The 27,468-nt window shown below is 33.5% G+C and overlaps 2 protein-coding genes across 2 annotated transcripts in view; both read right to left on the bottom strand.

Annotated features, from left to right (window-relative positions):
- LOC140447320 (para-nitrobenzyl esterase-like) overlaps positions 1-11,699 on the bottom strand; it is a 38,271-nt gene extending 26,572 nt beyond the window's left edge. The window contains exons 1-3 of the mRNA XM_072539916.1: positions 11,592-11,699; positions 9,458-9,631; positions 1,937-2,086 (exon numbers count right to left, since the gene is read on the bottom strand). Of these exons, the coding sequence (XP_072396017.1) occupies positions 1,937-2,086; positions 9,458-9,631; positions 11,592-11,672 (405 nt within the window). The 5' untranslated portion in view covers positions 11,673-11,699. The remainder of the gene's footprint in view (positions 1-1,936; positions 2,087-9,457; positions 9,632-11,591) is intronic.
- Positions 11,700-21,755: 10,056 nt separating this feature from the next.
- The window catches only part of LOC140447321 (para-nitrobenzyl esterase-like), a 35,189-nt gene continuing 29,476 nt past the window's right edge, over positions 21,756-27,468 (bottom strand). Inside the window, exon 11 of the mRNA XM_072539918.1 lies at positions 21,756-21,988. Within this exon, the coding sequence (XP_072396019.1) occupies positions 21,808-21,988 (181 nt within the window). The 3' untranslated portion in view covers positions 21,756-21,807. The remainder of the gene's footprint in view (positions 21,989-27,468) is intronic.

The following is a 27,468-nucleotide window of genomic DNA, read 5'->3' as shown; positions in this document are numbered from 1 at the left end:
GGCCTTATAAGTGTTTTATATATGGTAACTTTAATTTTTCTGGGTAGTTTTGGGGCCATCCGTTTCCTTAAGCCATAATAGCACTTATTGGCAAGCATTATTCGTCTTTTAATTTCTTCGCTGACATCGTTGTCTTTGGTCAGCAGCGAGCCCAGGTAGACACAGGTGTCCACACCTTCCAGTTCCAAATCATTAATTAATAGTCTAGGTATCTGGTTGCCTGATCTAGTACAATACATATACTTGGTTTTCTGTGCGTTTATTTTTAATCTTATTCTCAGTGCAGAAGCCCTTAATGATCGAAATGCTTCGATCAAAGATTCTGTGGACCTAGCAATAATGTCTATGTCATCTGCATATCCGACCACTTGTACAGATTTATTAAAGATGGTTCCATTCGTATTAATATGGCAATATTAATCTCAGTCCATTTTTACAATGGAAGGGTCTTGAAAAGTCGTTTTGGATTCTGACTACACTCTCTACGCCTGTGAGTGTAAGTTCCGTTAGTTGAACAAGATGAAGCGGCATTTGAAATTCCTCCATAGCCTGTAGAAGTTTTTGTCTGTTGACTGAGTCGTACGCGGCTTTGAAATCCACGAATATGTAGTGGGTGTCGACTCCGAACTCAAGCGTTTTCTCAAGAATCTGCCTGACTGTGAAGATTTGATCCGTTGTGGATTTATTGGGTCGGAAACCGCACTGGTAGTTCCCAACTATTTGTTCAGCATAGGGGATCAATCTTTTGTGCAATACGTTGGACAATACTTTATATGCCACGTTAAGTAGGGTGATGCCTCTATAATTATCACACACCATCATATCTACCTTTTTGTGAAGAGAGTGCATTACACCTAATTTCCAGTCCGCGGGCATTTCCTTCCGTTGCCAGATTTTGGTTACTAATTTATACATGTGTTTAAAAAGGGTGTCACCACCATTTTTAAAGAGTTCGGCGGGAAGATTGTCCAAACCGGGGGCTTTTTTATTTTTCAGTTTTGAAATGGCTTCTTTAATTTCTTCTTCGGCGGAGGGCGGCTCTTGAGCGTTTTCATCCATTTCAGGCAAAGTAATTTCTATTTGGTCATCTTCACGACTGTCGCTAAGCAGTTCTTCAAAATGATTCGCCCACCTGTTTAGTATCTGTTCCTTGTCACTAATTATGGAACCATCTCTGTCTTTACATGCTGTTATTCTGCATCTTTCTTTTCTTCTTTTTATTGCCTTTCAATAAAATTGAGAATAAGGAGATAGAATGCCAATCAATTGAGATCAAAGGAAAAATTAAAAAATAAATGAGTGAGTTTTATATATGAAAAGCTTCAAATATCTCAGAAACAGCTTACACGACTTGTGTAAGGGTCTTTCATTACGGTCTTAATCTCTGAAAATCGAATGAACTTATTTATTTTAAATAAAACGATATCAGAAAGATATCCAAATCGACCAAATGCAACTGGTAATATTGTAAGAAAATTGCTTAAAAACTGCGTCAGTTTGGACAATAAAGACAAACATTAATCAAAATTAGCCACTAGTGGACAATGACATAAACGAAATTAATGTTTTAAGCATTTTACGCCCTCTTAAAGTATCTTCATTAGAGATTGTGAGAGAGAGCTTACTTTGTCGACGAGAGCAATACGTTCATTCAAGAAAGTGCATTAGATTTCCAAAAAAAAATGAAGATCTGACAACAATGTAAATACCACCATAATATTGGCTGCATCACAAGACCCTTACCACAGATTAACAGTGTTCCGTGAATCTGTGCTCTTACAGACCAAAATCTATAAAAATCGTGTAAGCCGTTTTCGAGATAATTGACGCGTTTCATACTTAAAACTCACTCTGTAGAGACAAAAAATGGCTTATTATAAAATTTTTTATTTTTTTGTATTTGTATTTAGTCTTTAATACGAAAAATGAAACTTACTATTGGTGTATACACATTTAGAACCAAGCAGTCCTCAGTTAGATCTGAGTCAGATTTCAAATAATTATTCATAAATGATGCTTGTGGACACATTTTTTTATTTTCGGTGGCATTTAATACTCCTTCCCATGGACCACGAGGTTTGGAGGGCTAAAACCAAAAATATGTCATAATTTTATTTATCAAATATTAATAATTTATCATGCTTAAAACGTAATAATAATAATATTAACACTTCTCAAGCCACAACAACGTATCTATAAGACCAAGCATAGAGACGTACTACTTTTTATATCCAGAAACCTTAAAAATGTGGGGATGTACTGCGACATACCAAGGCAACTACTGCTCGATAACACGAAAAATACTTCATCAGAGCTCAATTCTTTTGATACCGTAGGTATCTGAGATGAGTGAATTTTCTCGTTTACACATACAATAAATCGTACACGTACAAGCCAAAAAAAAATTCAGGAAAGTCTCGGGAAAATCAACATTTAAAGCCAGCTACCAGCTACTCTTAACACACAGCTGGATCGATTGGAGATACGACACATAATGTCAACAGTCTAGAAATACTCCCTCCTATAGTAAAAGTAACAGTTAGAATGCAGTGTTGGTCATACGGCGCACAGCGAGACCGCTCATGTCGGCACAGTGGTAGGTGTGTGGTAGTTTGGCTATAGACTGAGAAATCAGGACCGTACGAGCTTTGTTTCAAAAATCTTTCTCACTAATTTAACTGAGTTAAATAAGAGAATAAACCAAAAAAAAACAAATTAATTCTATAAAAAATGCCTGTATACATAATGTATTTAATACCTCGTAAATATATATACATAAATAAATATATATACATAAAATACACAAAAAGATCATAACTGAAATGTACTGTACGTACAATACTAAAAAAACAAATGAGCATTAAATCTGAGATATTTCTCGTTAATTAATACTAATCGCAATCCATATCTTAATTGTCCTCATCCTCTGAATCATCTCCTATATTAATTATCAGCGGCTCTAAATGCGGCCGCAGTGTCCCTTTTTTAGTATTCCTTTTAAAGTATTAGTTTTTACTTGATCTTCCTCGAAGAAAATGTTCTTTTCAATTAGCCAATCCTTGATTTGTCTTTTGTTGCACAATTTTTTCGAGAAATCAAATTTGCGGGAGTGGTATGACGCGTTATCCAAAACGAAAACGTTTTCTTTCTCTTTCGGCAAGTTTGGAATTACCGTCTTCTCAAACCATTCTTCATATAGATCCCCGTCCATTCATCGTGCTAATCAGCGGTTCCCTTCTTGACAAAGAAAGTTAATTCGGACCATGCCACAAAATCAGTTTCACTTCCAGCATGAAGAAGAACAAGCCAAGGACCTCTTTCGGTTGGAGCTTTCAGTCCAGTAGACAGCCCTTATAAGAAAGGCCTCGTGTAGATTCTTGATCGTTATGTCCCTCTATTCCTTTTTCACTGAAGCTTTTAGTCCAAGACTCATTGGTATAAACAAGGTAAACATTGTCCTTCTTCCTCAATGTTGTTATTTGTCTGAGGTATTTGTGTCTCCAGGATATGATATCTTTTCTTCCCATCATTATCGAATCTTGACCTCTTTTATTCAAAACTCATGTCATTTAGTAGCCTGCGAAATGTGGTTTTTGAAAAAGCTGATAGGTCCTCATCATCCTTCCCTCTGTTCATTATGATCTCGAGGGTTGGTGGTATGTTTTCCAAAAAAAAATCATGGACAATTTTTCTTATTCGAGATTTCACTCCCTCATCACGTCATATTCACGTATTCTCACGTGAATTGGACTTAAAACTGGTTTTTCTTTCTTTTTTGTATCGGTTTCAGTTCCCCTTGCTGGGCCTCTTCGCGGATGTCATAAATTTTGCGAACACTCACACCGCAACTGCACCGCACCAACATTTTTGAAACTTTTTCCACAGTAATAGTCAATCTGTCACCATTTTTTAAGTTCAGATGATAGTTCAATACATTTAACACCACACGTTTTACTTGCACACTAAGAGTCATGCCTGCTTAAAATTCACGACAAATACTGGCAACAACAAATACTTTTATCTGCTTGCAAAAATTGAATAGAACTGAGCTTTCATAGTTTTTGCCAACAAGTTTTTGGTCTAATGACCTGTACCCAAATCGACAAAGAGACATGTTTGCTTTGCGTGGACAATGGGGATTATAACTGATTTGCTTCTCCTGATGACTTTAATATTAATGAAGTTTATTTCCCAAAGAATGTGTTTACAATGGAATGTGTTTACTATTAAATATTGATAAATATAGATAAGCCATCGACAATGAGGTTTTAATATATTTTACTTTTTTATAATATTTTTCTTCATGTTATTGTTTAGTTTGACAATGTAACTCTCATATAGTCGGTTCGCTATATTTATGCGAGTTTCGGATTAACAAAATTATGCTAATGACTTATTGATAACCAGTTGCAGTAAACGACTTCCCAGAAAATTAGGTAAAAACTGCATTAATGGTCATATTTTAAAATACATTAAAATAACATTAGGGTAGGTATAAATTTGTTACAATATTGCAGTTGAATTGATTCTTTGCCAGTGTTGACATTGTATGTTTGGTGGAAATATTTAAAAATGCCTAGACGTGTGTTAGATGTAGATAGTCTAATTTGTAGTGTACATAAGTATTTTACGGATGAAAAAGAAAATGTATGTGATGCTCTAGGAATTAGTGAAACCAAACTAAGAGGAGTATTACAAAATCGCAATAATGAACGGCCGAAAGAAGATCACCGAAAAACTCGCCTATCATTGAAAACGAAAGATATTCCAGATGGAAAAAAATTTGAAATTCGTGATACCATTTATCGAATGCGAGCCAACAAGGAACATATGACCTTAAATACAATTCTCTCGGAATTAAAAGATAGAAAATTTGACGAAATTGGCAGAACAAGTCTATGGCAAGTGATACATAATTTGGGTTTCAAATTTCAAAAGGAGGATAACAGAAAAGCCCTTTGTGAAAGAAGTTCTGTTGTGCATAAAAGAATTAACTTTCTAAGAAAATATTCTAAATTAAAAGAAGAAAGGGCAAATTTTATATATTTAGACGAAACATGGATATTTTCTAGGGGTGCAACCAAGAGAATATGGCAAGATGATAACGTAAAGTCTATCAAACATACTGATGGAGAAGGGAAGCGACACAAATTACACTTATATGTATAACATGTTGCATACCATTAAGACAGGTTTAAAAATTAAAATCACCCAAGATGGGCCTCTAGTATTTCTTAAAAAGAAATATAATATTAAGTACACCTAATTACTTTTTAATCATAGAATTTTTTCTTTTTGCTCTCTATGTGCCAGAGTTAAAACACACCAGTAAAAGATCACAAACAAAATTTTTACTACTTGTACCTAAATTTTAAAGAATTTTAAAATAAATTTTGTCCACTATTTTATATTTTATGTGTGTGTTAATAATGTTGAGTGTCTATGCTTTTATAAATAATCTCAACGACTAGTAAGTTGCACTGAAGATTTGTGATATTTTATAAATATTTACACTTTTTTTTCTTATTACAGTGTCTTGAAAAAGGAATAAAACCATTCCGAAAGCTAGACAAAATGTCATAAGAGTATTTCATTAACATCCCGGCCAATTTTCTGACTGCAACAATAATAAACTGTCTTGTTTGTATATATATATATATATATATATATATATATATATATGTATATATATATATATATATATATATATATATAAGAAAAAAGAAGTACTTGTGACTCGTTTGGAACAAATATATAACTGTTTTGGATGGGTTGGAGTCCATAATAGGGCTATTGGTTAACTATTTTTTTATTCTCGAGCTTTCAATTGTGTTTACAATTATTATCAAGAGCTAAAAAAGACAAAATACTTACAAGGTTGAACTAAAAAGAAAAAACAATTTTTGTTAACTTACCAAATAAAAATTAGTTTGGTAAGTAAAAATCACTGCTTACATCTTCAAAATATTGTTGTATATGTTTTTATCTAATAAATGTTTCTCTGAAAAATTTTTATAATTTTGAAAACATTTTTTTAATATATATATATATATATATATATATATATATATATATATATATATATATATCCATAATATTGCATATTATTGAAAGCCAAGTATTTTATCGATATCCGTGACTATTTATAAAGTATAAGCGTAATTATTAATTATCTTAACAAGTTATCAATCTAATCGTGTCAAGTCAAATGTATCAGATCAATTAAAAAACTAAAATGCATATCAGAACATTCCTATCGAGCTATATCTTAAGTTCTTTCATATTGTATTTTAGTTTTCAAGGTTTAAAGTAAATAATTTTAGGATATCCGATAAAAATAAAGACCTTTTTATCTTTATGTTTTTAGTTTACACATACCTAACTGATAAACTGAAATACATTTTCCAAATTTTAATATAAATGGTAACAGCCTCAACGCTCTTCTTTTCCTTCTTCTAAATTCAGGCGACACACGTTTATCTCTGGCACTTGGTATTAAGACCCTTGTACTATACTCTATTTTTTTTTTAATTAAGTCCCGTGGCCTCAATGAAGGTCAACAGTTTCCTCATTGGTAGTTTTAGGATCTGTTCAGGTTCAACCCTTAGTTGACCAGTGAATTTCTCCCTATCATTAAGCACATTGCAATACCATAGTTCACATTCTCTACACTATAGTTCATTTGTTGTTATTTTCTTAAACGACAATGTATAGTCACCATTTTATTCTCACATTTATTAAGGTTTACTGAGGTCCATTCTCAAATGAGGTCAACTTCTGGACCTCATTTCTTGCAGTCTCTTTGCTAATACCACACAATGGTCCTCGGCCTACAAAGGTTTCTCTCGAGCCTTGTTTTGCTAACAAATCTGCTCGTTCATTCCCATTCAGTCCTTCATTTCTCGGCACTCATATTCAAGACACTTTGTTGTCTTTCTTTGGGTTGTTGAAGAGATCTTTACAGTTCTTTACCAGTTTTTGATTTGGTGAGTGGTTTCTTTACGGCCACAATAGCTGCTTAGATATGTGTTTAAATTTTGATTACCTTTGCTTTGGGGTCTACATTTAGGATTTCATCAATGCTGGCCACCAATACAAACACTTAAGCCTGGAACACATTTGTATATTGACCACCTAATTGAATTAGTTGAACTGCAAATCCAAACTTACTGGAAGCTATTGGATGATGTTATAACCGAGTTTACAATTTACCAATCAAAACACTACTTTTCTACTCTTTATGTAGAGAAAAGACGTTAAAATGAAAGTAGCCGATTACATTTCTTTTTAATTCAAGCTCCACCATTGTTCTACACGTGTTTCGAGGCTTCCAGTAAGCTTAGATTTACAGTTCACCTAATTTGTCATCGATAAGAACTCTCCTGACTTCTCGTTGCTGTATATAGGCGTCGCTACTAGCGTAATCGGGCATGTTATGTTACTATAAGGGCCATATAGTTGAGAGTATTTTATTTCAGTTTAAGCACAAATGTTCCTAATGAGAAGTATGTTACTTCTCTCTCTATATATATATATATATATATATATATATATATATATATATATATATATATATATATATATATAGGGTATCCCGACAAATAGTGCGATCCTTAACGATATGTGCAGATTGCAGCATTTAAAACAAAAAAGTCTTATAACATTTTTTTATGAAGTTAACCGTTTTCAAAAAAAAATTATTAATTTTAATCCATTTGATTATTGTTCGCAGAAAAGAAAATACAGCCGGCAACGTTGCGTTCCGTGTTATTCTTCGTTAATTACTGTAAATCAGCTATCATGAATCATCGATCGTTAGGCATAATATGTATTTATACTGATAACAGTGATAGAGAAAAAGCATGTATTTGTTTTTATTAAATATTTGATAATTAAAGTTTGAATACTGTTTTTACTTACACGGAAAATTATTATTACAATAAATGTACGAAATGGCCACCATTTGCACATATACACGCGTTTATTTGACGAATTCAATTATTCTTAATATTATAAGTATGTAAATTATGTCTTATTATTTCAGCAGCATCAAAAATTCGTTGTCGCAATTGAGCTTCTGTTTTAATTTCATCCTGGTTGTCGTATACTAATGATTTTAGATGTCCCCAAAAATAAAAGTCCATAACATTGCATTCTGGGTGGCCACAGAACGTGTCCATTTCTACCGATCCAACGACGAGGAAAAGTGATGTCGAGGAAATCTTTAATATGTCTCGTAAAATGTGCTGGAGCTCCGTCATGAAGAAACCACATTTCAGAGCGTATTTGTAACGGAACGTCTTCAAGAAGTATCGGTAGAACATGCTGCAAAAAATTTAAATAGGATTCTCCATTCAATCTTCTGGGAAGTTCGTACGGTCCAATCAGACGATTACCAATAATGCCAGCCCATAAATTTATACTAAATTGTTTTTGAAAATTTGTCCTACGTATAGCATACGGGTTTTCATCACTCCACACGTGACAATTGTGAAAATTAAACACACCATTTCTCGTAAAACAAGCTTCATCTGCACACAACACTTTGCACGGAAATTCGGGTTCTCTGGCGATTTTGTTTTGAAACCATCTACAAAATCTTAATCTTCGAGGTAAATCGCCTTGGTGTAAATCTTACACTCGTTGGCAATGGTAAGGATGTAACAGTTGTTCCGTAAATGTCTTGTGAATAATGTTTTTTGAAATGCCAACCATTCTAGCCACAGATCGAGTACTTATTCTTGGATTATACTGACTATATTCCAAAATCATATCTTCTGCATTTAGTCTACGGTTACTTCGTGTTCTACCGCTAGTTTTTTTAAGTATCACACAATCCGCCTCTAATAACCTGTGGGACACGTTCACAAAACTTCGGGCATTAGGATGTCGTCGTTCGGGATAGCGTTCAACATAGAGTCTAACAGCCCTATTACTTTCACAGTGGGCTTCACCGTACGTAATTAACATATCGTGATACTCGCGAATCGAAAACATGACAATACTATTATTTATTCTTGAGCTACGGGTAATTACAACTGTTTACAAATAATGTACCTTTTCTGTATCAAAATAAATTAAACTATCGCATTATGCCCATACCTTTTGGAGCGCAACGTTGCCGGATGTATTTGCTTTTCTGTGGACACTAATCAAAAGGATTAAATTTAATATATATTTTTTTTGAAAACGGTTGACTTTATAAAAAAATGTTATAAGACTTTTTTGTTTTAAATGCTACACTCAGCCCATACCTTTAAGGAACGCACTATTTTCCAGGACAGACTGTATATATTCGTTCCAGGGTATTTGGCAGATTATATCGACAAGAACATTACGACAACCAGATAACAATTTCCCTTCTGTGTGTTTCTTTATTGTTATGTTTAACGATCGATGTTTTTCGATTCGATTTGAATTACTAATTTTTACAATTTTTACTAATAACAATTTTTACCTTAAATCTGTTACTTCCCGCTGTGGATTCTCCATAAGGAACATCTTGAAAAGCATAGAAATCGTTTCCATCGGAACTTTGAAGAATATGTCCACGGATTTTGCCTAAATTCTCCAATTCAACTATTAAATCATCTTCTTCGGACTGTGCTCCACTTACAGGGGATGAAAACGCCTAAAAAATATATACAAAATATTATTTTAAACATATTTTTATTAAAAATTACACGTTTTTGCTGCGGATAAAAGAGTTGGAATAACGCATATATTAAAAAGAGACCGACTACTTGAAATAATTGTATTAGATTGGAGCTAATAGAGCAAGAAGTAAGAGACAAACTAAAAATTCACTAAAAAGACATAGCCTTTTAACTGAAACAAAAAAAGCTTAAGAGAACTAAAAATGTGGATGATTACACAATGATATATAGTGGAGTAGACCAAAATGAAGAGCTCGCTTTGTAGCTGTAGCATAGACAAGAAGTTTACACCTAGTGTAAAGAGCTACTCATATAGACATAAATGAAGAGTAACAAGATCAAAATTTAGTACTAGAATTAACAAATAGAATAAAACAGACCATGTACAATTGCAAATGATAGTGTATCATCTGCATAAACTAAAGTTCAGCCTCGTACAGTCTGTCAAGGTTTTCGACTCGTAGTGTCTCCTAGTTGGCTGTAGTTAAATCCGAGAGGGACACTTCTTGTACTCAGCGACATAGTGGTACTGTATCATAGATAGTTTGGACAAAAAATATCAATCTGACAATACAAAAATAAAAATAACTTAGTCGTAGTCGTAGTTGTGGTACTACCAGACGAGAACTTCCTATGAGCCTGAGTTGATTTATTCTAAAGGGGAATATATCCTTCCTATAGATTCTTGCTAGGGAATGCCTAGCAAGAATCTATAGGAAGGCCTCTTCAAGGAACCGGATTCTAGTTTGGATTGAGATGAGAACTCATCATCCAGCCTCAAGAGTCCACTGCTGAACATAGGCCTCTTCCTCATGTTTCCAACCCCGTCTATCTTGCGCTGCTCTTATCCAGTTTTTATCGAGTCTTCTTAAATCGTCAGTCCATCTTGTAGGTGGTCGACCGAACTTCTCTTGTCTTCCCTTGGCCTCCATTCCAATAACCTCTTTGTCCATCGCCCATCTGTCATTCTGGCTATGTGTCCTGCCCATCTCCATTTTAGTCTGGCTATCTTCTCGATGATGTCAGTCACTCCGGTTCTTCTCCTGATGTCTTCGTTGGTTATTCTGTCTCGCAGAGTTATTCCTAACATGGACCGCTCCATTCTTCTCTGCGTGACTTTCAGTTTGGTAGCTGCTGCTTTTGTTAAGGTAAGTGTTGTTTCTGCTCCGTACGTCAAGACTGGGAGGACGCACTGATCAAATACCTTTCTCTTTAGGCATGTGGGCAGCTCACTTTTAAAAGATTCTCTCAGTTTTCCAAATGCTGCCCACCCAAGGCCGATTCTTCTCTTCAGTTCATGAGTCTGGTTATCCCTGCCAATGATAATTTCATGCCCCAGGTATTTATATCTATCTACGAGTTCTATTTCTTTCCCACCAATACTGATGTTCTGGTTGGGTACCAAATTGGTCATGATTTTTGTTTTCGAGATATTTATATTTAAACCTACACTTTCTGTAGCCACAACGAGTTCCTGTACCACCTCTCTTGCCATACCTAGATCTTCAGCTATTATAAGTATATCATCGGCGAAACGTAAGTTGCTTAGATATTCCCCATCTATTTTTATTCCCTTTGTCATCCAATCCAAATTCTTAAAGCATGTTCTAACATCGTATTAAAAAGTTTAGGTGACATTGGGTCTCCTTGTCTAACCCCCCATTCTATTTTTATGCGATTACTGTTAGTATGTAATCTGACAGTGGTTGTTGCCTGCAGGTATATTGATGAAGATGAGATGAGGACTAATTTACTGAAAAAAGTAGAACGGAGAATACTGCAAGGGACCATAAGAAGGACCTCTGGCCAGTTCGACTGGACAATTCGATAGAAATATACCTACCGTACAAAACATGAATCACAGTTTAATTGGTTTCTTTTGAAACAAAATAAGAGTAAAATGTAAGAAAATAAATTAAGCAAAATAAAACTTACCCCTTTATTTGCAACGTATAGTAACGAACAAAATATTAATAGTCTTAAATGCATGATTCTTCGATTTGACGAATTCGGCATGAGCGATATTCTTATATACGAAATTTCAAATTATGTTTGATCCTAATCACAATCATAATCATCATCACACTTATTTTTAATAAGTCTATTATTTAACTAATCAATCAAATACTTTAGATATGAATAAATATGTTTCAACAAAATAATTTTTGAAAATTATTCGTGATTATAGACTTTAGACCAATAGTTAATATTTCATGTGTTTCTTGAATAATTCATAAATTCTAAGTTTGCGGGTTGATAGGTTTATCGAGCTAACTCTTTTACTACTTTATAATGCCATAGACGAGATTAAAAGTACTAATCAATTCAGGAGACTCAGTTAGTATTGTATTCCCATAGTCTGCAAATTATTTAAATTCCTCACGGATCGACAAAAAGCATTTAACTACTTTCGATAAAATTAACCCATCAATGTCTATAGAAATTTGAAAAATTCAACGTACAGGACTATATTTATAATACAGTATACTCCCTCTATAACGAACACGGTTATTAAAAGGTTTCGCTTATAACGAGGTACATGAGATGTCCCGTGAAATTTGTATTGAACTATAATCCCCTATAGCGAGGCAAATTTGGTTATAACGAGAGAAAATAAGATAAAAAAACGTGTTTTTTTTACGTTTTTGGTCCGGCCGTAGCAATAAATAAATACCCTTTTAAACTACCGCCCGCAATAAACTTCTTCGGAAATTTACAATTTATGATTCACAAGTGTCATTGTAGGGGATTGACAATTCTCACCTAATAAGGTCCTAATCAGCATGTCCATAAGATTAGACAATATATTTGAATTTCAAAAAGGATCGCGGCTCTAATAATGAACATAAATAAAAATATAAGTTTAAATTTCCGAATAAATCATTTCCGTAGGAAGTGATCACAGAATTGTTAGAGCCAAAATCAAAATTAACGCCACAACAGACAGACAAAAATTTAAACCATCTAAAAAAGATACAGAACTTCTTAAAGAACGCAAAGAGCAATACATAAACCAGCTAAAAAGAAGTGACATATCATAGCTAAAGGGTTTGCAACTAGACGAATTAAACGATAAAATAACAACAGAACTTCTAGAAGCAGGCCTGAAGATTGCCAATAAACAAAAGCGAAAACAACAAAAAATTAGCACTAAATCACAAGATATGCTAAAAAAACGACGACAACTCCTGAATAATAACAAAAGAAATACAGTGGAGTTTACCGAACTGAACAAAACCATAAAAAAAAGATTAAGGAAGATTTAAAGAAATACCAAGAAGATCGCATTAAGAAAATCATAGAGAAGAACAAAAGTTTAAAAACAATGAAGACAAATATAGGAAAAAGAAAACTAATCATGCTTAAAGCTGAGAACAATGAAGAAAGAGATCTAGGAGAAATAGTAAAAATCACAGAAAGATATTACACAGACCTATACAGTTCTAAAAATGACCCACCACTATCATCTAAACAGAATCTCTCGAGGAAAATACAAAATGTTGGCTCAGAGATATTACCAGAAATAACTGAAGATGAAATCGAAAAATCCATAAACGACATGAAAAGAAATAAAGCGGCCGGTGAGGACAAAATACTGGCGGAACTGCTGAAAGAAGGAGGAGACACGATAAAAAAAATGCTAAAAATACTGTTCAACAAATGTTTGTTTGAAGGTAAAATACCTAAACAATGGAGAAATGCCAATACAATTTTAATACATAAGAAAGGAGACCGAACAGACCTAAACAACTACCGTCCTATTTCCCTTTTGTCACAACTATATAAAACCTTCACAAGAATAATAGACAACCGACTAACCTATAAACTTGATAACTACCAACCAGTGGAACAGGCCGGATTCAGGAAAGGATACAGCACAATCGACCATCTACATGCGCTTAAAATCTTAATTGAGAAAACCAATGAATACAACCTTCCGCTGTACTTAGCATTCGTAGATTATGAAAAGGCTTTCGACAACATTGAACACTGGGCGGTGGAAGAAGCTCTGGTCAATAGTAGCATAGATTCAAGATATGGACAATTGATACATAATATTTACCAAAACGCAACCATGACCTTAATTCTGGACGACAAATTAATAACGGATAATATAAAAGTTAAACGAGGAGTCCGACAAGGCGATATAATTTCACCTAAACTGTTTACCTTGACCCTCGAAGATATAATAAAATCAACAGATTGGGAAAACAGAGGAATATGTATTAACAGAGACTACCTAAATCACCTTAGATATGCGGATGATATACTCCTGATCTCCTCGGAACGACAAGAACTAGAATTAATGTTGAATGAACTTCATGAAAAATCACTGCAAAAAGGCCTAAAAATTAACTTCAACAAAACAAAAGTAATGACAAACACGGAAGACCAAGAGGCAATAAAAATACAAACAGAAAAAATAGAACAGGTAAATGAGTATATCTATCTAGGACAAGCAATCAAAGCTAACAGAGAAAATCAAACAGCCGAAATATCGAGACGAGTAAGAATGGGATGGGCAGCGTTCGGCAAACTTTCTTACGTTCTAAAAAATCAAACAATCCCTCTATACTTACGAAGCAAAGTATATAACTCCTGTATAATACCGGTGCTCACCTACGGAGCACAGACATGGACATTTACACAGGCCAATTTGGATATGATAAGGAAGGCACAAAGAGCGATGGAGAGACAAATGTTGGGTATATCACTTAAAGATAGAAAACGTAACCAGTGGATCAGAACCAGAACAAAGACAGCAGACGCGATAGAACAAGCAGCAAAACTGAACTGGAAATGGGCTGGACATAATGAACGTCTCCAAGACGGACGATGGAACAATGCCATCGGAAAGTGGCGTCCATACAATGCAAAGAGATCAAGAGGCAGACCACAGATGAGGTGGAAAGATGACATCAGGAAACAAGGAGGTCCCACATGGCAGAGAACAGCTCAAGATAGGGAAAGATGGAGAGAACTGGGGGAGACCTACATCCAACAATGGAAGGATAGAGAATAGGTTCAAAAAAAAATAAGAAGGTCCTAATAGACAACATGTGGAAAGTGCTTTGAACGTTATAAGAAACTATCCAAAGACAAAACGCAAATGAAAAAGCATACAACTGTTTCACATCTTTAGAAAATATGATAAATAGAATACGCAATAGTTTATGTTATCCTTGAAAATACGCTTTATACTGATTTGCAGAATACAGATTTTTTTTTAACATATATCATTGACATTAAAAGTAAACAACTCTTTTTTGTTTTAATGTATTTTATTGACAACAAAAGTAAACAACTTTTTTTTTAAAATGCCATTCAAACAATATTTAGCATCTTATATTGCTCCGAATGGCTTCACTATAGGAACTTTATGTTTTAGAAAACTACATATTCATAAGTATGCACAGTATTATTTTGTTGTTTGATATAACGATATCGGCTTATAACGAGGTAATTAGTCTGCCATTTCAGTTCTCGTTATAGAGGGAGTCTACTGTAATATACACATATACAGTGTGGAAACCACTTATGAACTAAAAAAAATTTTGTCCTTATTGTAGTGTGGATTTTCATTGAACATTGAGAAAACAAAATGTATGATGATCTCTAAGAAGGAACAGCAAATTGGAAGAATCAGTGTGAATCGTCAACCAATAGAAAGAGTAAAAATATACATTTATCTTGGTATGAACGTCAATGAAAATTGGGACCATTCCCTAGAAATGTGGAATATAGAAAGCAAGATCTGCATTTCAAAAAATGACTAAGCTATTCAAATGCCACGATTTATCAGCACCCATAAAAGTCAGGTGACTACGATGTTATATCTCTCCTATACTGTTGTACGGCGTTGAGTCCTGGACTCTCACAGACGCTACCTGCAACAAAATTTAAGCTCTCGAAATATACCAACCGCGTTACTAACCAGGACGTTTTATTAATAATTCAAAAAGAAAAAAAATTGTTAAACACAGAAAAACAGCCAAAATCGAATACCTCGGTCACACCATGAGAAACAGCGAAAACATGGGTTGCTGCAATTAATTCTACAAGGAAAAGTAGGATAAAAACGAGAACCAGAAAAGCAAAGGATATGAAATTAAGCAACTTCTATGTTAATTAAAAACAGGTTAAATTTAACTTGGAGGTGCCAATATTAGTTTAAAACGTTACATGAAATGAAATTACTTCATTTATAAAATAATGTTTTTACGCGAAAATCACCAAGCTATTTTTCTTTTTATAACAATCTCGTTAACTTAAAGCTGCGACTATCAGTCGAGTCTCGCGTCTAAACCCGAAAAGAACGACACATGTGTTGGAATAGCGATAAAGGGATATAATGTCAATACCATCAGAAATGCTGATGATACAGCTACTTACAGATCAATCAGTTGTAACTCTGTTATATAAGTTAATTTTAATTTTAGTAACACTATATTAATTAATGACTAACTCTATAGTCTAAGGGTCCTCTTGGTCTCTCTAAGTTCTCATCAGATTGGTTATACCCAATGGCTCTAACGTCTCAATATCTTATACTTTTTGTCAATATCTCACTTAATTAATATTGTAGTTGTTGTCTAATTTTATTTTTGATTTAATTGTTCATTGTTTCATGTTTTTACCTAGCAGTTTTTTTTTAACAAAGACTTATGTACTGGGACCTGATGATGGGGCATATACAGAGTGTACAAATTCGTCAGATAATTTTAAGACAATTTAACCCAATTCACCTAGTCCGAAAGTACTTCTAAGGTAGCTAGAGCTCTTTGAAGATGGCTGCTTGCAATTAGTTTTTTTTTAAATATCTTCAGAACGCTTTTATCTTGAACAACGAACACTGGTACGATTATTTATCCACCAGAGTTGAATCGATTACATTAATTGCTAATTTCTAGTACCGGTCATAGGTGTCCGTTTTGGGTAGGTCAACGGTTATTTTAACGCATAACTTTTTTGTTTTTAACTTTTAAGCATGCATCGTCAAATTGTTGTCTATTCGTGAAGTTTTTCTTTCAGTTTTTACTTTGTGGCTTTCAACACAACAATTTCAATTCAACAAAAATGGTTTTTACTAATGAGGAATACGCTGAAAAATTTCCCGATTAAGAGAAACTAGTTCAGTGGTCCCAAAAAAAATTATGAAACAAGGCGATATATTGATGTAACAGCAGCACATGAATATGTTATTTTAATGAAAGTTTGGGAAAATTAAGAAATTAGCGTTAGAAGACTATCTACCATGTATGCCTTAATTTCAAAATCTTTCGCAGGAAATATCTTACACAACGAAAATTTATATCCTTTTCATTTAACAAAGAAACAAGCACTGCTACAAAGAGATTTTCTTGCTCGGGAAGAAGTCGCTGTATGGTTACAAAATCAAAAAAAAAACGGGTGTGGCAGTCCAGTGGGACTGCCGGTAGAAGTTATACTTCTATACACGCGTTCGCCGTTAAAAATTTATATAGGAGTCAATCTGCACAATCATTACATATGTAATGCTATACGTAAGAGAGAGCATAAAGATAAAAATAATTAGTTATATAGGTACATGGTGCATCGTTTGCTGTATATAAACATTTGATCTCTAATAGGAGTATAGTAAATGAAGGGTTGTATCAATATTTTAATGAAAATATATATTTTATTTTTATATATGTATAAAAGGAGTTGAATGCAAAAAAAAATTACACATACTCTGCAGTAAAATTTATTGTTTATTTTGTTATTAATATAAAAATTACAATACAATACAATAAATACACTGCAACATAATTCAATATAATAATACAATAAATTAAAATGTAATATTCATAAGTATTTAAAACTGCCAACATACATAAAACTTACTTTACGAAGATAAAAATAAAAAAACCAACAACTCGGATTATGTTGTAAATTTTCATTTTATTTTAAAATTTATGTTTTTTGCATATATTACATATATTTAATAAGATTAACTTGAGGTTTTTAAATATTTCAAAAATAAAAAAGAAATTCATAATTGGGATTCGAACTCACAACCACCAGCGTATGAAAAAAACACGTAAAGGATTTCCTAATTAGACATGACACTAACGGATTTCAAAATTGATAGTTCTCGGTAAAACAGTGATTATTTTGAAATACAAAAGCCTAAAATAATTATAAACGTTTAATTTTAAATAATACAAAACATATCACATAAATAATAATATTAATACATATTATATTATATATATACAATATTATATATATATATATATATATATATATATATATATATATATATATATAATATATATAATATTAAATAAATATTCAAAAGGAACATTTTTATTCTCGAGAGAGGAAGAGAGAGAAAATATATCTTATGTCTCTCTCTTACTCATTATCTTACATATGTAATGGTTTCACAGATTCACTCTCATGCAAATTTCCAACGCCGACCGTGCGTATAGAAGTATAACTTCAAAAATCTAAATAAAGATTTTTTCAGATACAGTTTGTTTTGCGACAAAGCTACATTCACAAAAAATGGAATTTTTAATGTACATAATGAACATTATTGGTGACAATCCCCACGTTGTTTAAGAGTTTAAGGATTAGCAAAGGATTAGCATAAACGTCTGAATAGGAGTAGGTGACGATTATCTACTTAGACCCGTGGAATTGCCTGCTCATTTAAATAGTGCTGATTATTTACATTTCTTGCAAAATATTTTACCTGATTTGTTAAATGATAATGCCTTTAAATATTCGGCAAAACTTATGGTTTCTACATGACGGCTGTCCGGCCAACTTTAGCTGGAGTGTACGAGAATTTCTTGATAATAACTACGAAAGCCACTGGATTGGAAGAGTCGTTCCAGTTGCCTCGCCAGCAAGGTCGCCGGTTTTGAATCCTTGCGATTATTGTATTTTAGAATATATAAAAGCATTTTTATATTCATTCTGATACAAAATCGGGCACAACTCTGGCTGAAGATACAAGTCATTTTGATTTCAGTCCAGGTATCGTGATTCTTTGTTTTTGATTTATGGTAACAATATTATTTGGGTTTCAGATGCAAGGCTGCATCTGGTATAAATCCAGAAATCTCATTACCTTTTTATTTTTCGACTCCATTTCATAGCAGATATACCACATATCAAAGCGTAATAGGTACGGTAGTTGTATGTAAATACACAAATTAGTAGAATTAATGGATCAAGAATAAAGAAAATTGCAATAAAGTTAGGTTAAGATAAACAACGAGACTACCGTCGCGCCGGTGCGAGCGAAGTGTGGCAGTCGACACATATATTCGGCGTACATTCGGCGTATTCGTGTCCTTTGAAGTGTGTCACAGAACCGACAAGTGGATGGATAGGCCTATTTGCTATTCGGGTATTTGCTTATGCATGTGAATAAGCCAATAATTAACGAATGTACCCTCCTCGCTTCGTCCTATTGGGCCGAATACGGTGCATAACGAATAACACTTAGTGAAGTGTTGTGTCGTCATTACACAACTGTATTTATAGCATAAGTTTGCCTAACGCTACTGGTTTGAAGTGTCAGTTGTTTTACTTTTTAAAGTATGCGTCGATAGATATATATATATATATATATATATATATATATATATATATATATATATATATATTGTCATACTTTTTCTTTTCCAACCAAAGAAAAATAAATAAAAAAAATCCATCGAAATAAAATTTTAAGAAATCATTATAAACAAAAATGTATATATTAATTTAAGATAAGATTTAGTGTAGATAAGAATAGAAATTTGTTTGGCAAACGACCTGTTTCCGTTGCAAACAAAATTATCAAAAAACCTTTGTTTAGAATTAGAAGACATTTTACCTGTAAGTTAATCTCTTCATTGTTTGTAGAGTCGAGTATTAAATGACCATATTCTAATCTTTTGAAATATGTATAAATGATGTATTGAAAAAAACCAATTTTAAAGTAAGCTATTTAGTTTTCTCTGAAACCGAAATTAGGCTTTTCCAATATCATAGTAAACACAATTTAAGCTTTTTGATTGGACGGTCGTTTTTAAATGGGAATTTGGGAGTCGATGATGAGACAGGAGAGGTTAGTCATATTTTGGTCATCGAAAGGAAACAGTCGTGTGTCTCAAGATAGGGTGTGGTTCGTGAGTTTGGATACCGGCGTAACGAAAAGAAGTGAATAGTTTGAAGAAGGAGATAACAAGTAGATTAAAAGAGGTCCTTGTATCTACCGTGGGCATTTTATAAAGTATATGTGAGAGTATTCTTACGGCATCAAGTTGACAAAAGGAGGTCCTGGTGTCATAAATAAGTAGCGGAGTTTGGAGAAGAGAATCAGGTGTTTTTTGTGTAGTCTGCAGGAGGTTTACAGAGACGTAAAGAAGGAGCCGAGGTGCCAAAAAGGGGAGATCACATCTTTGAGGAGACTGGACTTATCTGGGTATGTTCCAACATACAACTCAAGAAGAAAATAAACTGTAAGTGTTTGTACAATTGAATTTTATATCTGTGAAGGTTCGTTTCGACATCATGGTCATTAGCATTAAAATTTAAGAACTGAGGTTTTGTTAGGCTAATCAAAAGTTTAAAGTTTTGTGGTTTCTATTTTCAAGTAAAGAGAAATTTAAGTAAAATTGGTTTTTCACGTAATATAAATGTATGTAGCTTTATAATCTCATTATCATAGTAATTTGATTTATTTTCTTGTATGCTGATTGATAAGATAACGACAGAATTTAATAATTGTTTTATTCGTTCATATAAAATAAAGAAACGTAAATCTTTGTAATATAATATATTTGTATTATTATCCTTTTCTTCTCTCTCCCGATAAAAGACAACTAGAAGATCTTTTTAATCCATCGAACACAGGTAACATAAGGATTATTTTACTTTTGATAACAAATAAGTTATAATTCCTTTTTATTGGCTCAATAAACTAAGTTTGAACTCAAAATAAACAATCATAACAATATATATATATATATATATATATATATATATATATATATATATATATGTATATATATATAATAATATACATGTTATTACTCGTCAAACCAGTGTTGTTACGCCTTAACAATCTTTTATTTTATCTTTAAGACCTCCTGCAAGCAAGCAATGAAAAAGAACTGAAAATAAATAGAAGGCTTATGCTGGCAAATAAAGCCTATTTTGCGATGGGCCACATATTCAAATCGCGAGACGTACACCGGAAAACAAAACTCCGGGTCTATAAAACAATAATCAGGCCCATAGTAAGTTATGGTTGTGAAACATGGGTGGTGACACAGAAATCTGCCAATGCATAAGAAAAATATTACGTAGGATACTGGGACCAATAAGTGAAAACAACAACTGGCGAATTAGGTGTAATAGAGAAATATACGAGCAATATAGCGAACCAACTCTAGCACAATACACTAAACTACAGAGATTACGGTGGGCAGGGCACGTGGTCCTCATGCATGAGAATAGAATTCCCAGAAAAAAACTAAATGCAAGAATGCAGGGAAAAGGACCTGTTGGAAGACCTAAAAAGAGACGGGAAGACGAAGTCGATGAAGATGCCAGGAACTGCCTGGGAAAGCGTTCATGGAAAAGAACAGCGGTAAATCGAGATGATTGGAGAAGCTTGTTGAAGGAGGCCAAGGCCCGATTTGGGCTGTAGTGCCATTGGATGGATGGACCTCCTGTTTTTAACAGCTGGCAACACTAATTTGGGACAATTTTTTCTCAGGTAATCCTATATTATCTAAGACAAAAATTAGCCTTAAATTAATATAAAAAAACATGCATATATGCCATGAGCAGCGTATTTTATTTAAAAAATAAAAGAATGAAATAAAATTTTTGTTCAAAAATTAATTACTACTTTGCGGCCACTTTTTGACTGGCCTATTATCAATGTAGTCTCCTAATTTTAAATGCATGTAAAAAATGTGAGTTTGATTAAATACTTATGTTATTGACGTAGTGGTCCTGCAGTTGGATCTTGTACTATTAAAAAACGGCTTTATTTAACTTAAAACATGTATATAGAATAAAGAAAAATATAAAAAGATAAAAAAGGATATTAATAACAACCAAAAATATTGTTTGTATATGTTTATTTTAACTAACTACAATATTTCTATTCTTAAGTTTAATAACTTATATAGGGTGGATGTATGTAATGGTCCAATAGAGATTTAAAACTATAATAATTTCGGGGATTTTCGTGAACTGTGAACTGCGTATTTAAATCTAAATACTTCACAGCATCGGGTTTAACTTCTGGCCAAATTACGTTTTGAAGTTCTTCATCCGACTCTGGAGTGGGATTCCTAAAACATATCAAAGCATATATATATATATATATATATATATATATATATATGTTATTGTGATATTTAAAGTCTTGGTGCGCCAAGCAATAATTAGCTAATTAATTGTTTGATTAATTAATTAAAATTATTTAAATGATATGATTATGACTCTATCACAATTTTTAATTCTTTTATCTCAGGGTTAAATTCGTGCTTCAATATCTATGCTATTACATGTGAAAGGTAAGGTCCAAAGAATGCCGGAATAATAAAAAACACATATGATCTAACACTATATATTGAAATAAAAATAATGAAATAATTCACACTCAAAAGTTTTCAATAAACAAATCTCATATAATGATTCTCAAAATTTTGTTCTACGTACGTGAACAATCAAAATTAATGGTACAAACAATATTAATTGAAATCTCAAAATCCCAAACTATTTTAACTCGCCTAATCAAAATATCTACATCCTTTCTAAATTAAGTGTAAAAATTGTGTTATCAATAAAAGAAAAAACTGCAGAAAACAAAAATATCTCTCTCTGATGATGAGTGGTCCAAATCCTTGTTCCTTGTAGACTATATTATCTCCTCTCAACCGCTCTCTATGTAATCAGCAATCTGACAACAGATTGTTGCAAGTATATCGTCCTTAATGATCTCCTTCAAAAGCACAAATCATTCAAATTATGATAGCCTTTCTCCTCTCGATAAACTGAATCTCTCGTTGGCCCGAGTGAAAAATGACTCTTGGAATATCTTCTCTTTACGATAAACTGAATCTCTCGTTGGCCTGAACAGTGACTCTTGGAATATAAGTAGAGAAATATGACTTACAATATTTTGCTGCTTCAGCTTCTGTCAGATACACTAACTCCACAAAAACTCACTAACATTCAACACTACTGCTTGCTACATTTCGGGAACCGCCAGAGAACAATCACTGTTCGTCTTACAGACTTGGAAAACCAACTGATTATCTTTTCTCTCTCCTCAATCTCGCTAAACTTTCATTCCTACATACCTATTCCACCTTTTTCAATCTCCGCCAATCAAAACTCGTCACAATTCCCCCATTTTTTCATTTCGATAACAAACAAATTTTTACCTATAATTATAAAATTTCCTAAAACTTATTTACAAATAATATTTTCTATAATTCTTAAAAACTAACAAAAACCTCTTTCTAAAATCTCTTCTATTGTCTCTAATCACTGCATTAATGTATTTGGAAAACCCGGTTCAATTGTCTTTTATTTCACTTAAACTTATGCGGGTCACTCAACTATAACAAAGAAATAATTTATGTATAGCTTACATTTTGTTTAGTACAGGTAATCCAAGAATTTAATAACTTTCCTTCTTCGAAATGTTTGTTGTTTATTATCCTACTTATCTGAATTATTTTAATGTTTTTTGAACTTTGAAATATTTTTAAACAAACCAATATTTTTCTCGATTTTACATATCATAACAATATATATATATATATATATATATATATATATATATATATATATATGGTAAGAGTGTCTAAAACTCAAGAGTACCCAATCATTCTCAATTTTAATCTACAAAACTATACTGAGCACAAACTGTGCTTACCATATCAGTACCGTAACAATAACTTGTATCTTTGCTTTACAAATATGATTGTAATGGTGTACCATTTATCTACACAATAAGTATTTACTCACAAACTTTAGGTTCATATATGGAAATTACTATTTTAATGGGAATAAGCCACAATTGAAGGCTAAAATAAGTTTATTGACGTTTCAATTTCGACTTTGGAAATCGTTTTCAGAATACAAACATTAATAAATTAAACAAATTTTGTTTTTTGTTACTTGGTGAAAAATTTTTCAAATAATTTAATTTTACCTGACTCATTTATATTGGCAATATTGCCGCACCTCGTGGAAATATTCAGAGCCTCTTTGGTTCTGAGATATATTCCTAGGAAGTGGAGAGAGGTACGTGTGGTCTTCATACCAAAACCAGATAGGATGAACTACACCCTACCAAAGGCTTTTCGACCAATTAGCCTAACATCCTTTCTGTTGAAAACGATGGAAAGGCTATGCGAAAGGTACATAAGGGATGAAGTTCTGGTCCATAACCCACTTCACCCAAATCAACATGCATATACTTCGGGAAGATCTACCGATTCTGCACTGCATCATGTAGTAGGAAGAATTGAGATCAAGATCGCTGGATAATAAAAAATCCACCCTAGGTATATTTATAGACATTGAGGGAGCGTTTGATAAAACCACATTCCCAACTATCACCCAACAGCTCAACGTCAGGAATGTTCCCCTGGCCATAAGCGAATGGATATTCAGTATGCTCTCTAATAGAGCAATAAGCATAAATGTAGAAGACGTTTCTGTTAGAGGCATGGTTACGAGGGGGTGTCCACAGGGAGGGGTGCTATCACCACTACTCTGGAACATAGTTCTAGATACCCTGGTTGAGCAACTCAACAGCAACGGTTTCTACACAATAGCCTATGCAGACGATATTGCTGTCCTGCAAAGCGGTAAGTTTGAGAACACACTATCTGAGAGATCACAAGTTGCTCTTTGACTAATAGAAACATGGTGCAAGGAACACTCATTATCTATAAATCCTAAGAAAACAGATGTCCAATATCAAATCTTCATAATTCATATCCGAAATTGGACAGTATAATTTTATCACCCAGTAGACCGAATGAATCTATTTGTTATTAAATACACACACGTAGTTAATTAGGTAACATACACATTTGGTCAATTATAAATAATAATTTGGACATCAGTCAAAAGTACTGACAAAGTTAAACAATTTACATAAATTAAATACACATATCACGCTAGGTACGCGAAAAATATTGACCGAAAAATATTGAAAAAATATAGAATTTATATAAAACTAATATCTCTTGACTAGAGAAGCATTCAATCAATATTCACTCAACGAACATATAGTCTTCAACGATCAACTTCATCAGTCTCTACTCAAAGTAATCCCGGGTCTACACCCATAGTGTACGTCTCAACAATAAACTCTGCTACTATTATTTGGTGTTTCCATTACAACAGAACGAACATCTTCACTGAGCCAACGAAGGGAATTTGTTCATGGTCCTATCGAGAAACAGAATACTTCAAGGAAGTTTGAGAGAGCCTATACAGTCCACGACAGCAACACCCTCAGTAGCAGAGAGAGACCACTAGACCCGGGAGAACGAGAGCAGTACCAAAGCCAAGAGCCATACTAGAGCCGAGAGCAGTACCAGAGCCGAGAGCAGTACCAAAGCCGAGAGCCATACTAGAGCCGAGAGCAGTACCAGAGCCGAGAGCAGTACCAAAGCCGAGAGCCATACTAGAGCCGAGAGCGGTACTAGAGCCGAGAGCGGTACCAAAGCCGAGAGCCATACTAGAGCCGAGAGCGGTACCAAAGCCGAGAGCCAGACTAGAGCCGAGAGCAGTACCAAAGCCGAGAGCCATACTAGAGCCGAGAGCAGTACCAAAGCCGAGAGCCATACTAGAGCCGAGAGCAGTACCAAAGCCGAGAGCCATACTAGAGCCGAGAGCAGTACCAAAGCCGAGAGCCATACTAGAGCCGCAGAGCAGCCAAAGGACAGGACCGATTGCAGAACCCACCAGAAGCGAGGGATCCTCAACGTCTAAGAACACAAAAAACCGTAAGTTTTTGAATAATTACAAAATCTTCCAACTTTTACAATCTTACAATTTAACAAGTTTTTTTTTATTACAATTTAACAATTTAGAACAACAATCTCCACTCTATCAATCGTATAATAATGTACTTTAGAATGCATACCATTTAAATAATACAGAGAATTGATAAAACAAAAATAAACGTCATTCACAACTATAATTAACTAAACAGTAATTTTGTATGACAATTTGAAAAAAGAAAGGTTCATACATATAGCTTGCTTTTAATTACAATTAAATATTTTATTTCGAAAAATTAAAATAATTACGTAGCAAATAATTTCATTTATTTTGATAACAATATATATATATATATATATATATATATATATATATATATATATATATATATATATATATATATATATATGTATATATATCAATATAAGAGTGTGTGGATTACATCTTGACCTACCTCAATGCAAAGAATAGCACAGCAGGCAAGGTCAAACTCATATTTCGCTAAATTGCACATTCCGATAGAAAAGAAAGTGTTATAATACAGGTATACTTATTTAATACATAACGTACATTTAGTATTGTCTAATATATTTACCGCTGAATGTAAAAATTTTTAAAATAATCATGGAGAGTCTATACGTTAAGCAAGCGGAAATAGGAACAGAAATAGTGAAACTCGTTTCAAATACAAAAAAGGATTCCCAATCTCGGAAAAATCAACAATACATCCGGGATAGACAGGAAAAATTAGAAGAATATTGGGCAAAATTTTTAAATAACCACGAAAAGCTGCTAGAAGGGGGTATAACGAAAGAAAAATATTTTGAAACAAAATACTATGATCAGGTATTTAAGACATACATTGAGGGGAAAACCCTGTTGGAAGAATATGGAAGGGTGCTGAAAAGAGGAAAAGCACCGAAAGTAAAGGAGATACAGATAAGAAAACAAAGAATCGAGGAATTATTACGGCCAGAAAATGAACAAGACTTGCAGGAGGATGAAGAATTGCAGTCAGAGTTAAGAGAATACATGGAAAAGGTGAATACACTAATGATTGAAGCAGCAGTAAATGAGGAACTGGACGCTACAGATATTGGAGAAGTAGAGAGAATAAATCATCTAAAGAGGAAAGTCAGGGAAGTTTTAAAGAAAATAAGGCCAGGAATACAACGGCCAGAAAGCACACAGAGGAGGGACGGTGTGACATTACCGCAGGTAAAAATCCCTGTGTATGAAGGCAGATATGAAACGTGGAGAACTTTCCACGATCTGTTTACTAAAGTAATACATGAAAACGACCAGTTATCAAACGCAGAAAAAATGCAGTACCTAAAAACTCAAGTAAGAGGGGAAGCCAACAGAATGATACAACACTTAAACATATCCGAGGCCAACTACGAAGTGGCCTGGAACATGCTAAAAGATAGGTATGAGAACCCAAGGATGATATTGTTTAAATTAATAGACAGGATGCTACTAGCGCAGGAAGTAAAGGAATCTTCTGCTAGAGCATTGAAATCACTACATGACACCTTCCACGAAAGTCTGGAAGCCATAGGAGGGTAAGGAACAGACACGGAAGCGTGGAGCCCATTGATAGCCCGAATTATCATAACGAAATGGGACAATGAAACTAGGAGGCTGTACGAAAACCACATTGGAGACAGTAGAGAGATACCGACGTACAAATCGACACAAACATTCCTACAGCGAAGATTTCAGACACTGGAACTGCTGGAGTCAGAAAAAAGACAAGAGAAGCAAGGAGGATCTCTTAGGAAACCAAGAACACATT

This window comes from Diabrotica undecimpunctata, chromosome 8 (assembly GCF_040954645.1).
Source record: "Diabrotica undecimpunctata isolate CICGRU chromosome 8, icDiaUnde3, whole genome shotgun sequence".
Classification (NCBI taxonomy): Eukaryota; Metazoa; Arthropoda; class Insecta; order Coleoptera; family Chrysomelidae; genus Diabrotica; species Diabrotica undecimpunctata.
The sequence above is the reverse complement of the archived record's forward strand: the minus strand, read 5'-3'. Positions and strand labels throughout refer to the sequence as shown.